The sequence below is a fragment of the Nelumbo nucifera genome, chromosome 1 (genome assembly GCF_055504915.1).
Source record: "Nelumbo nucifera cultivar China Antique chromosome 1, China Antique-T2T, whole genome shotgun sequence".
NCBI lineage: Eukaryota > Viridiplantae > Streptophyta > Magnoliopsida > Proteales > Nelumbonaceae > Nelumbo > Nelumbo nucifera.
This window is the reverse complement of record NC_142649.1, coordinates 21,236,289-21,249,036: the sequence shown is the minus strand read 5'-3', so window position 1 is coordinate 21,249,036 and position 12,748 is coordinate 21,236,289. Positions and strand designations below refer to the sequence as shown.

The 12,748-nt window shown below is 38.6% G+C and overlaps 1 protein-coding gene across 3 annotated transcripts in view; it reads left to right on the top strand.

Annotated features, from left to right (window-relative positions):
• Positions 1-2,445: 2,445 nt before the first annotated feature.
• The window catches only part of LOC104605824 (zinc ion binding protein), a 28,092-nt gene continuing 17,789 nt past the window's right edge, over positions 2,446-12,748 (top strand). The window contains exons 1-2 of one of the 3 annotated variants that reach the window (XM_088895692.1): positions 2,446-4,311; positions 4,858-4,913. In XM_088895692.1, coding sequence (XP_088751818.1) covers positions 2,517-4,311; positions 4,858-4,913 — 1,851 coding nt within the window. In that variant the 5' untranslated portion in view covers positions 2,446-2,516. The remainder of the gene's footprint in view (positions 4,312-4,857; positions 4,914-12,748) is intronic. The other 2 variants (XM_010270740.3, XM_010270739.3) reach the window with 2 other exon arrangements.

Below are 12,748 nucleotides of genomic sequence, written 5' to 3'. Positions count from 1 at the left end.
GTAGCTCTTCTGAGTAGTTTTAATGAGAAGATCAATAAAATTCAAAGAAAGTGTTAGTGGAACTTTGGTAAGAATTCAAAAGGCTTTCCTTGGGCTAACAAGGATCAAATTTGTTCTCCTAAATCTTATGGTGGTATGGGAATTAGGAAAGTTAGTGAAATGAAAAGTGCTTTTCAGTTAAAGCTAGCTTGGGTTTTTTTTTGAACCAGGATAATAGGTTATGGGTCAAGCTTTTAAGAAGCAAATACTTAAATCCCCATTGTATCTTTCCTACCAGGTTGAAAAATAACAGTTCTCGGATTTGAAAGTTTATTTATAAGTCTATTTCTGTTTTGAAACCAATTTTGATTTCTAAGGTTTCATTGGGATCTCATGTGAATATTTGGAATGTTCCCTAGATTCAAGTGGATAACTCTGTTATGGTTCCCATGGGTCCAGTTGATGAACACTTTAATAAGGTTTCATTGGGATCTCATGTGAATATTTGGAATGTTCCCTAGATTCAAGTGGATAACTCTGTTATGGTTCCCATGGGCCCAGTTGATGAACACTTTAATAATGTTCAATTTGATTCTATTTTTAGTTTGTTAGAGGAATGGGATATTGATTTTATCTCTCAGATCCTTAGTGATGGTTGGACTTCTGATGTGCAAAATGTTCATATTTTTAGAAATATATTTAGGACAATTGTTTCAGATGGAGTCTGTCCAAAAATGGTGTCCTAAATGTCAAGAATGTGTATGTCGATTTAGATTGGCAAATGGTTCGGTTAGATTCTATCTTGGAAAGATTCATTAAAGATATTTGGAAGTTGAAAGTCAGACCTAGGTATATAAGTTGTTTTTGTGAAGAGTGATTAGGAATTTTGTTCCTGTTATTTCTATATTTCAGGCCAGAGGTTGTAGTAATATTGCTTCTTGTGCTTTGTGTGGTACTCATGTGAAATCTCTTTGCATCTCTTTTTTAAGTGTCCAATAGGAGTTGTTTGGTTTTCATCTCCTTGGTGTGTTAGGGCTGATTTGCTCTCCAATGTTGATCCGCTTGGGATAATTCTTGAAATTTTATCTTTTTGTGGAACAAGGTCAGATAAAGCTAAAATTTTATCTTGGACAACAATTGCTTGTTATTTTTAGTGGTCAGCAGTTCTCCATTGATTGTATAATACTTAGAATCAGAGTAGCTTTTATGGGTTTTCTGGCCTCTGTTTCTTTTGCAGGATCAAGTGGGCTGTCTTCTTTACATCTTCATCCTAATTTGAATCTTCCCCAATTTTACCTTATTTTATTTTCTGTGATGGGGAATTATTGATTCTACTAGTGGGTCTTTTGGCTTTGTTTGCTATACATCTGTTTGATTCAGGGAGATGCTGAACCATTAGATCTGGTGGGTCTTTTTTTGGCATGTATTAAATTTGTTTGATTCTACTAGTGTCCATATTTATATATTTTTAAGTCCTTTAAAGCTGCAAAAAATATATAAAATATGGACACTTTCTTATAATTTTAAAGATTTTTTAGTTCTTGTATTTATTTTCTAATCGCTTAGCTAATCTTGTTCTACTTTAATACATGCCAAATCAAATGTATTTGATTTGCATTTGGGTCGATGGAATGGGCATCTGGCTCCATTTTTATTGGGTGCAAATTATATAAAATTAATTAAAAAAAGTAAATTTTCCACTAAATCCTCTTGGAGCTTTTTTAAAGGGGTTTTTGCTTTTCAAACTTCCAAATTTGGAAGTGTTTATTTGAAAAATAAATGCTCATGAGAATTTGATGAAAAAGTATTAATACAGGCTAGAAAAGAAATAAGCACTTTATTATTGAATAAGTACTTAAAAATGAACCCGAATTTTAGGCTTCTTGAATAAACACTTATTCTCAGAATAAACATTTATTTTGGGTTTATTTCTCAAATGTCAAGTGTTTTTGGTGTGGTCCCAGCCTAAGCACTCCCAAACTTAGCCTAAAAGCTAGAATGCTCCACAGTGTCCCTATTTTACCGGTTAACTGAAGGGTTAATTCATTTAATCCATAAAAACCCATGAAAACCGAGTTTGGCTTCCATCAAGGTAAACCTGTGCCCACACCATTCTAACAGCCTTTTGCAATCTTGTATTGAAAATATCTCTCCATGAAATAAAGGATATAAATAAGGAGATATTCTCAATGCAAGACACTAAAGGCTGCTCGAACGGGCTTTGCCCTGACTGAAGCCAAACTCATGAAAACCATCATGTAACTGGGACCCAAAAATGCCATTGGTTCCCGGTTTTCACAGACTGACCGTCCGGTCTGGGCCGAGTGTTACAACATACCGTTGAGGCTCTTGGCTTCTTTTGAGGACCAAAGCTCAGTCCTTGGCAGGAAAAGAATCCTTCACATTCAGATTGCAGAAATGGGTGGACTCATTTCTGGATCTTCCCCGGCCCAGGCCCATCCGAAACATCTATAGTCTTGTCTTTGTTGAACTGAAATAAAAGTAAACACTAAACAGATTGCAGAGAAAGGAGAAAAATGGAGGTGCCTCATAGAGAGGTGGAGCTTCCGGAGTGCCCAGTTTGTCTGCAAATTTACAACAGTGGAGGCACAATCCCTCGCGTACTATCATGTGGTCACTCGGCGTGCGAGGCCTGCCTAGGGCAGCTCTCTCAACGGTTTCCCAACACAATTCGCTGCCCTGCTTGTACCCAGCTCGTCAAATTCCCCGAAGCCCAAGGCCCCTCTGCGCTCCCCAAGAACATCGACCTCCTCAGCTTCATTGACCAACAAAACCCTGATCCCAATTCTTCACAATCACACAGAAAGACCCAAGACAATCCCAACAGAGGGAGTGCTCGTGAGTTCCTGCCTCGCTTGCCATGGTCTGAAGAATTCTACTCCACTTGGAAGGATTGGGTTCTTCCATTCGACGCCGTTTCGGTGGAAGATAGAGGTGAAGAAGGAGATGAAGCTCCTTGTTGTTCCTTACTTCAAGGAAGAATTGCCTCCTCTTCGTCGTCGTCGTCCTCGCCGCTTCGGTATTGTTTTCTCAGACAGAACCAAAATGTCAGTCTTTTTCGTGTTGCTTTTTCATCTTCGAGTGCTTCTGAGTTTAGTTTTAGCTATACTGCTAGAATTATGATAGCTTTGAATAATTTGAAAGATGGGGAAAGAACTGAATTGGGTTTGATCTTGAGGACCTCCTTGAGGCAGTTTCGAGTGTGTAGAGTTTATGGGTTATGGATGGATTCGAAAACTGGGTCTGTTTCTTTGGTCTGTGAGAGGCTGAATGGAGATTTCTGGAATAAACTGGATGGGTTGAGACATGGACTTGTTGTTGAAGATTGTGGTGATCCCGATAAGGAGGAGCAAGGTTTTAGAACAGATGCTGAGCTTTCTGGCTTTTTAATGATTGGAATGGATCTATGTGAAGCAGTGATGGCTTTGCATTCAGAGGGATTAGTTAATGGATGTTTAGCGCCTTCTTGCTTCAGTTTTGATGATTTAGGTCGCATCTACGTTGACCTGAATGAAATTTTGGTGATGGGAAGAAGAATGTGGAAGTGCATTGCAAACTTTGCTTCTGGTAGACAGGTTACCAACAATTTGGAAACAGAAGATAGATTTACCAATCTATCAAAGGTCCAAGAATTTGTGAGCCCAGAGCTACTTCTAGAATTTCTGCAGGGCCGGTGTATGGATGCAGACTGTGAGAGCTTAGGTTATTCAGTTGGGTATGGTTCAGATAGTTGGTCTTTGGCTTGTATCCTGGTCAGGTTTCTTGTGGGGGGTAAATTAACTGAAAAGCTATTCAAAGATTTCTATAACTTATTTCAAACAGGGAGGGAGAAAATCTCTACTGAATACTTGGACATGTATGAGGGCTGGACAGAGAAAGTGGGCTCTGTTTTAGAAACATATTTGGGTACAAAATTTGCATCACTGCAGAAGATTCTCTGCAGATGCTTTGCTTTTGATCCAGGGAGTCGCCCTCATGTTACTGATGTGTGGAGATGCATTAGAGAACTGCTTGTTGCACCCAATATTGATATGCTGGTCAGTTTGGAGGTTGCTATTGTCAAGGAGGAGTACACAGTCCATTGCTTGATTCTAGGAGACTTGTGCCATCTGTTTCCAGAAACTGTAAAAGGATCAGAAAATCAGAGTAGGAATGACTTGCAGGGAAGTGATGACAGCAGTGGAACTGATGCAAATAAAATTAGGGATGGAAGAATTAATGAAGATCTTGTTGAGGATCTGTTAATGGGTACTTTAAAATCCATCAATCTGAAGGGTCACCTTGATTGCATCTCGAGATTAGTCATTGGAGGTACAGATTCTATGCGAGGCAAACTGTCATATCAACTTAACTTCTAGGATAGAGTTGTCTTTGTAGACAAACTATTTCCTTTTGAAGGATCATGACCTCCATATTGAATATCCCATTCACATGGATTTCCTGCTCATGTAAATCTATAGGAATGTGGAAAAGTGGTTATGTGTTTTTCTTGACTTGTGTGGGTTTGTGTTTGCTGCCTTGACATGCCTCTCTAAGCTGACCTCTTAACTTGTATTATCAACTGTAGTTTAATTCGTGATAATAAAACAATAAAGTCATTGGAAAGAAAAAGGAATGCAAAATGGCATCTCATTCAAGCTCTTGACTATATTCATAATACATAAAGTCTGCACTTAAAGTTTATTAATTAGAATGATGTCAGCTTATGCTTTCCAAAGTGATTGTAAGCTTGTTGCTTTTTGTCTTTCTTCTGTCTTCTCTTATTCTTTTTTAGGTATAGTATAAGATCCTAATGTTTTAGATAATATTTCTCATATGTTGCATTTTGAATTTATCTTTACTTCTTTCTTTTTGTAGGGGGTTTCTTGTTTAGCTCCTCTTATGATAAAACACTCCACGTGTGGTCCTTGCAGGTAAACTTATATTCTCAGCACCAATTAGGAGGTTAAATTTGCAACTAAAGGATCTCTTTCCTATAGCTATGCCATCCCATTTTGTTTTCTTTTTTGTCATGGTTCTTTAAAGTTATTTAACATCTATTATTGGTGAACATAAATGATGCAACAAAAAGTACAAAACCAGTAGAAAACAGCAACAAGATGTGTTAAATCTTGAAGTGGAACAATACACTTGAAGTTGGAATGAAGAACAACCCACTTTTAGGGCTGAAATCACCACTACAGTGGATAGTATAAGTCTTTAGGGTTTGGAAACAGCAAAAAGATCCTTTATAGCTGCCTCCAAGCAAAGTGACGCCCTAACACACAGTTATAGAGATGAAATGAAGAAGTTCAAATGGTTAATACAACAGATGGGCTTGATTATACAAGGAGTGGGGAGGGAGGCTAATGCTTTGGCTGATTCTTTAGCTAAGCAAGGGGTAATTAGGGATCAGTTGTGTTGGGTTCAATTGTAATTCTTCTGCTGTTTTTTCTTTAAGAGTGAAGCTGCACCTCGCACCATCCTCTATGAAGCTTCTAACAATTGCTTATCCTTACTGATTTCAATGAAATCTTACCCTATGTTTGGTTTGAAGGAAAAAGTAGGGAAAGGCAGGGAAACCTATATAAACTTTGTATAGGTTTCCTTACCTTTCCCTTCCTTTCCCTATGTTTTCCTTCAAACCAAACATAGCATTTATGAATTTTTACTTATAAGAAAAAAACAGTTTGACAAAAATACCCCAACTTAAGTGACTCACATGACAGTCACATGACTCAACTTAAAAATAAAAGAGCAAGACACTAACAAACAGCTATAAAGTCCATATAAGATACATAACTCAGGAAAAATAAGAAAACAAAGATGAATAACTAACAACCCTCTAGGAACCCAACTGCTAGTGGGGTTACATGTGGGCCCCACATGCCCCTGCTTCAATAAATGCAAACATCTCCTTGAGCATATACCTTTTATGGATGCATGGAGAAGTTTCATAGAGTTCACTTTGTTTATGGTTTAATAAAATTCTTTAGTTGATAATAATTTTATTTGATATGTTTTTTTTGTGCATTTACATGATGCTACTAGTTAAGGGGCTTTAGCTGATGGAGTTTGGAATTTCATGGATAAAAGAATTGATTTTATATATTTATATTACATAATGGAGTTTAAGCAATGTGACCTAGATTCATATAAAAGACAAGGTTAGAGATGGGAGGAAAGAAGAATAAACTTACTCATGGTGTGGCATTAAAGGTCCAAAGATCCCAATTTGCATATTACCCACATCCTTAAAAAGAGTGGTGAACCCTAGCAATAGAATCTAACTGGTCATTACTTATATTCTTATTAAGATACAACTACAAGGTTTATGCACTGAAAAATTGACTCTTGTGCTAATCCTTCTTCAACTCCTTTGGCTTCCGTTGGCTCTTCTGGCTCCCCCATTCCTGCACCTCGTCGACCTCCTCCTAGTTCTCTTATGTTCATTACTCCACCTATTCTTCAGAGGTAGTACCAACGACAAAGGCTTATGCATAGACAGTTTGTTCCTCCATCTCCAGGTGAGCCTCCAACACTTCCAGTCACTGAAGAGAGGGCAAGTCCTATAAAAGCATCACTAGTACCTTCATTCCCAAACATTGACCTACCCATTGTTGTAAGAAAAGGTAAACGGAAATGTACTACTCATTGCATTTCAAAACACCTCTCTTATAGTTTGTTGTCCCCTTCCTACTATTCCTTTTTAGCTTCTATTTTAGCCCAACATGTTCCTAAGAATGTTTTAGAAGCCTTGTTATAGCCAGAATGGAGGAGTGCTATGAGAACTGAGATAGACGCATTTTGTAAGAACAATACTTGGAATATTGTAGACTTACTTGCTAGGAAGGAGCTTGTTGGTTGTTGGGGCTACAGGGATTTGCTAAAGAAAGTTAAATGGATGACAAGGAATATGACTGCTAGGTTTCAGTGGGTCAGAAGATCAGCAAATGCAATGGCTGATTCTTTGGCCAAGCAAGGGGTGTCAAGGGGAGATCTTTTTGGGGCTACTTTGTAATTGTGTCTCAGGCCTGGGCAGTTTTGGTGTATATGGTTCAGTCCTAGGGGGGTAACATCTCGTGCCTCCTCCTAGGCTGATTGTATTATTGATATATGATTTAATAAAACTAATTTCATTCATCAAAAAAAAAAGTATCATGCTGATGGACAAATTAAGAGATATAAAGCCCACATTGTTGCCAAGAGGTATACTCATGTTTATGGTTTTGATTATATGAAGATGACCTTTTCTTCGGTGGCTAAGATGATATCTGTGAGGGTTCTGTTGTCTTTAGCAATGAGTTGATTGGCCTCTTTATCAGTTTGATGTAAAAAATGCCTTCTTGAATGGTGACATGACCAAAGAGTTATATATGTCCCTTCCCCCTGGAATGTATGGTAAGGAAATGCAAGGTAAGGTGTGTAAGTTAAAGAAATCTCTTTATGGACTTAAGAAGTTTCCATATGCTTTGTTTGATAGATTCTGGGCTGCACTTATTCAATTTGGTTATGCGCAGACACAATCAGACCATACTCTTTTTGTGAAGAGGAAAGCTTCTCATGTCACCTTCCTCATTGTATATGTGGATGACATTGTTGTAACATGTAGTGATGCACAGGAAATTCATGATTTCAAATGCTTCCTTAACTCTGAATTTGATATTAAAGATTTGGGAGAGCTGCAGTATTTCTTGGGTGTTGAAGTTGTTAGATCTAAAGAGGGGCTTTTTATCTCCCAAATAAAGTATGTGCTGGATCTTCTTACTAAAACTAGGAAACTAGGTGCCAAGTCTGTTTCCACTCCTATTTATGTAAATCATAAGTTCATGGTTGATGATGGAGAGCACTTGACCGATAGGTGAGTGTTTCAAAGATTATTGGGGAAGCTTCTAGACCTGTGTATGACACAACCATACATTTCTTATGCCCTCAGTGTGATTATCCAATTTATGCATCCTCCTGGAGACATACATATGGCTGTTGTAGAAAGGGTGTTATGTTATCTTAAGGGAACTTCCGGGAAAAGTATACTCTTTGCTAAGCATGATCATATGAAGTTAGAGGCATATACTGATGCTGACTGGGCAGGTAGTATAGATGATAGATGATGCACATCAGGTTATTGTGCCATAGTGGCTGGAAATATTGTCTGTTGGAAGAGTAAGAAATAGTCTGTTGTTGCTCGATCTTCAGCTGAAGCAAAGTATAGGGCTATGGCCCATGGGGTGTTGGAGTTGTTGTGGCTTAGACCTCTCCTAGAAGAGATGGGAATTGATTATGATAGGCCGTTGATGTTGTATTGTGATAATCAGGTTGCCATCAACATTACTCATAACCCGGTTTAGCATGACAGAACCAAACACATTGAGGTAGACAAACATTTCATATGAGAGGGAGTGGCCTTAGGGGAAGTGTGTCTCCCTTTCATCTCTTCAAAGGAACAACTAACAAATATCTTGATCAAGGGAATACCTAAGGCGAAGCTCCAACACTATGTAAGAAAGTTGGGCATGATTGACATCTATGCTTAGCTTGAGGGGGAGTGTAGAGAGATTGGGCTGAATGTGCCTTAGTTTGTTTAGTTATTTTCCTTATTTATTTCTGCTGTGGTGGGCTAGCTCTATGGGCCTTAAGGCCCCGTTTGGCATCAATTCTCTAGTAGGAAAGAATGGATTCTGAGAATTCTCATCTAGAGAATTCGCAAGATGTGTTTGGCATAGTCATCTAATTCTTGTTTCTCAGAATCATAATCACATTTGGCATCACCCTGTTTCCTCAGATAAATTCTCCAAATGAAAAGCACATAAAATCATAACTCCACTAGAATTCTCCAAACTTATTCCATGGGAGTTTCTTTTTTAATGTCAGCTCCTTTTGTGTTCTTAATGATTAATCTAATTTAGGGTTTTATTGGAATTCTTAACAAATGTCAGTAGCTCCAAAAGGAAGAGTGGGAAAGAAGACTGAGGATGTTGGAAGGTATCAACCTTGTATAATCTTCTTTAACCCTTCTCTAATTTAGGGTTGGTCACTCAGTGTCTTTGTGTGGCATATATTTATTTATTGCTCTTTTGTATGACAAGCAACATGGTTGACTCCTGGTTTTGGGCAGAAAGTGTGTAGGGGAGGTCTCATCTTTTATGATGGGGTTTGATTGAAACTCCCTTGTCCCAAGTCTTTTGTTATAAAAGGAAAGACCGACAAATATTTTGAAAATGGAAGTGAGAACTTGTTTATGGGCTTTTCTGTGCCAAATTTAGTCCCTCAATAGCCTAGGAGTTGCTCAGGAAATATGCTAAACAAACAAGTAATCAAAATATACAGTAGAGCATAGAAAGAATATTCTTAATTTAAAATACTAGAAGTCATAAAATTTAACATATAATAAATACATTATCTCAAGTTTGAACTTTATAAATTCCTTCCATTAGAAAATTATTAAGATTGATGACACTGCAGTTTAAATTTACATTTGATTGGTTGTTTGGTCTTTGCTGGCAAGCATGGCAGATATCAATTTGCTACGAAGTGGTACCTTGAATCCACATAGCTCTGAACATCCCAGAGGAAAGACCCAAAAGTCACTGCCTCCAAAACAAGCCTTTCCAATCCCCCAAAGCTTATTCTGATTTGTTCATCTTTGGAAGAATCAACAGTCCCCTGAGGTGCGATCACAATTTCAGGCCTTCCAAGCAATGCCTCTTTGTGCTTCTCAATGATACTAACACCCTCCTTGGATCTTATTGTTGCATACCTCTGCATTGTATTTGCACGAAGGGACATCACAGAGGTTTGAAGTCTTGTTTATCTGTGCAATAGTGCTAGAATCTGCTACTCTGCTCCCCAGTATAAGAGCCAGATGATTTTGGATCACCTCATAGGCTTCTAGGGAGTGGAGCTGCTCATGCTTCTTCTCCTGATCTGGCCATGTGTCTACTTGGCCAGAAGGATCGGATGACAGTATTGTAGGTATCAAAGATACATTTGCATCCATAAATTCTGAACAATTAGTGCATATAAAATCTCTTCTAGATCCTTTCTCCTCTCATGGTTTGAAGTCTTGCTTATTTGTGCAATAGTGCTAGAATCTGCTACTCTGCTCCAGTATAAGAGCCAGATGATTTTGGATCATCTCATAGTCTTCTAGGGAGTGGAGCTGCTCAAGCTTCTTCTCCTGATCTGGCCATGTGTTTACTTGGCCAGAAGGATCGGATGACAGTATTGTAGGTATCAAAGATACATTCACATCCATGAATTCTGAACGATTAGTGCATAAAAAATCTCTTCTAGATCCTTTCTCCTCTCATTGGCCTTAACCTCAGCTATTCTCCTAATAATATATTAAAAAGTCAATTACTACAGAATATATTAAAAAGCCAATTTTGAAACTGAAGATAAAGCTACTGTCTCCCACCCTCTACAATATTATCTACAGAATAGATAGATTTCTTAAGCTTATATCTTTAATCCTATGAGTAGCAAAACCATGAGGGAGTAGTAATATATACTTCCTCCAGCAAATGTCCACCGAGGAAGGCATTATGCAAAACAAAATAATCCAACACATATTCCAGCATAAACAATCAATCCCCTTAGAGACAAATAACTCATATTCACCAATTTTTCAATCTGTGCGACAAATACGAGGGACATTGGATTCTTTCAACCTGTGCGACAACTACCAATGGTTCAAGAAAAAGAGGAGTCTAGCATGTAAGTGAGAACTCCATCAATTTCTCATTGAACCGCGGTAACCAAATAACCAGAAATTGTATTTTTTTTTTTTCTGTTTTCAGATAAAAATCCAAAAAAAGGAATAACTAACAGCCCATTAAATGATTCGAAATCACAAATAAAACATGAGAATAGTGTTTGGATACTAACATGGCTAGATGGGAGAATGAAAAGAAAAACAAAGGAGAGAAAAAGCGTACCCACAGAGAGATTGACCACCACGGTGTCAAGGTCATATTACCATTGCCATTGGGTGAAATGTTAAGGAAGTGAGAAGAAGGGAAAACTATGAATGAGGGAGGGTTTAATTGAGCTAGGCCCTGTTTTTTGTGCGGTTTTACTGTAATACCCCTGCTTTCACGTTAGTTATTTTAAGTACGACGTAGTGAGAATTGGGTTGGTGCCAGAATCGCATCTGTGAAGTGAAATTTTTTCACTCCGTGGAATCGCGTGTTGGGAGGGATTTTTTCATCCTGTTTCAAATGAGAATCAGGCAACTGGGTTGCACCAAACGTGATTCTCTTCCTATGAATCACCAGGAATGACAGAGTCACTCCCGGGGAGTGATGCCAAACAGGGCCTAAACTTTTTTTATTTCTTATGGTTTTGGGTCAGCCCCCTAACTAGGGGCACCCATGTAAGTTCCCTTTTACTTTATTTCAGCATATATATAATGATTAAGGGAGTGAGGGAGATACGATTTAGTTCTCTTCTCTTCCACCTTCTTTTTTTTGAGAAGGTAAAGTAAAATTTTATTGATAAGAGAAGCTACGGTACAACAGCAACCTAGTGGAAAAACACTAGGAGAATGATCACATTACAAAGCCCAAATAGAGTGGGATTCAAGGAGCTGAAAGACATTCTGATTTTTAAATTCTGAAATTACAGATAACCAGTGTAAGTGAGGTGGTGTGGCTACATTTGGGGGTCTCCTTGAAGGATGAAGGAAGACCGGGCATTGGTTTAGGGTTCGGAGATTTAGGGTGAATGGGAATGATAAGGGAGCAGGGTAGAAGGACCGGATGATTCCAATGATGCCTTCGTCATGGGATAGGCTCTCATTTATAAGAAGGGATCCCGAGATCCTAAAAGGAAGGCGTTGAAAGAATTTGATTCCCATTAGGAAAGGGAATATTAGATTGGTTGTCGGTCATTAAGGAGCACTGCTAGGGTTTCGCCACGTGTCTTATGAGATCTTTTCAAGGACTGACTTTCCTTTCATCCGAGGATTCTCACAATACATGTGTGCTACTTTTTTTCGTGACCTACTTAACCGACGTGGCATTAGTAACATCATCATCCAACAGGTGTGTTTTACTAAACCTATGTGGCGTGTTATCACGCACATGGATTTAAGTTGCACGTGTGGTCGACATTTTAATTCCGACTCACAATGATCTGTGGTTTTGTAATGGTCTCGGGTTCATTGCAAAATTGCGCACGACCAAAGTTTATCACAGAACTACACGCATCTGAAGTTTATCACAAAACCGCACATGTCCAAGGTTTATCGCAGAACCGCGTATGTCTAAACATCGTCACAGGTCCTCACTAGCCGGCCTTTACTCTTACTTTTGTCGAGTACAAGTTTATCGCAAGTGATCGATGAGTTATGGACTCATCGCAAGTGATCGATGAGTATATCAATTTGGTGTCTTCTGTACTTCGATGGTCTGAGTGAGCACTATGTACCTACAACCATGAAGCAAGTCTACTGACAGCAGTTTTAAGCAGATCTTCAGGAGCTCTAGCCTTGTTGCAGAAAACACATCTGTTCCTTTCAGTCCAGACAGTGACCAGGACAACTGCAGGAATTGTTTTCCATACCAGCTTCCCTTTCTTACTCAGCCCAGGAAGCTTCCAACTACACAGCACCTCCTTTACAGATCGAGGCATAATCCAACTGATGCCTGCAGAATTGATGAAATGCTCCCACAACTTAGCAGACAGAGGGCAATGAATGCATAGGTGATCACCAGTTTCAGGAACCAAAGCACATAGACCACAGTTCTGATCAGGAATCTGAATCCCT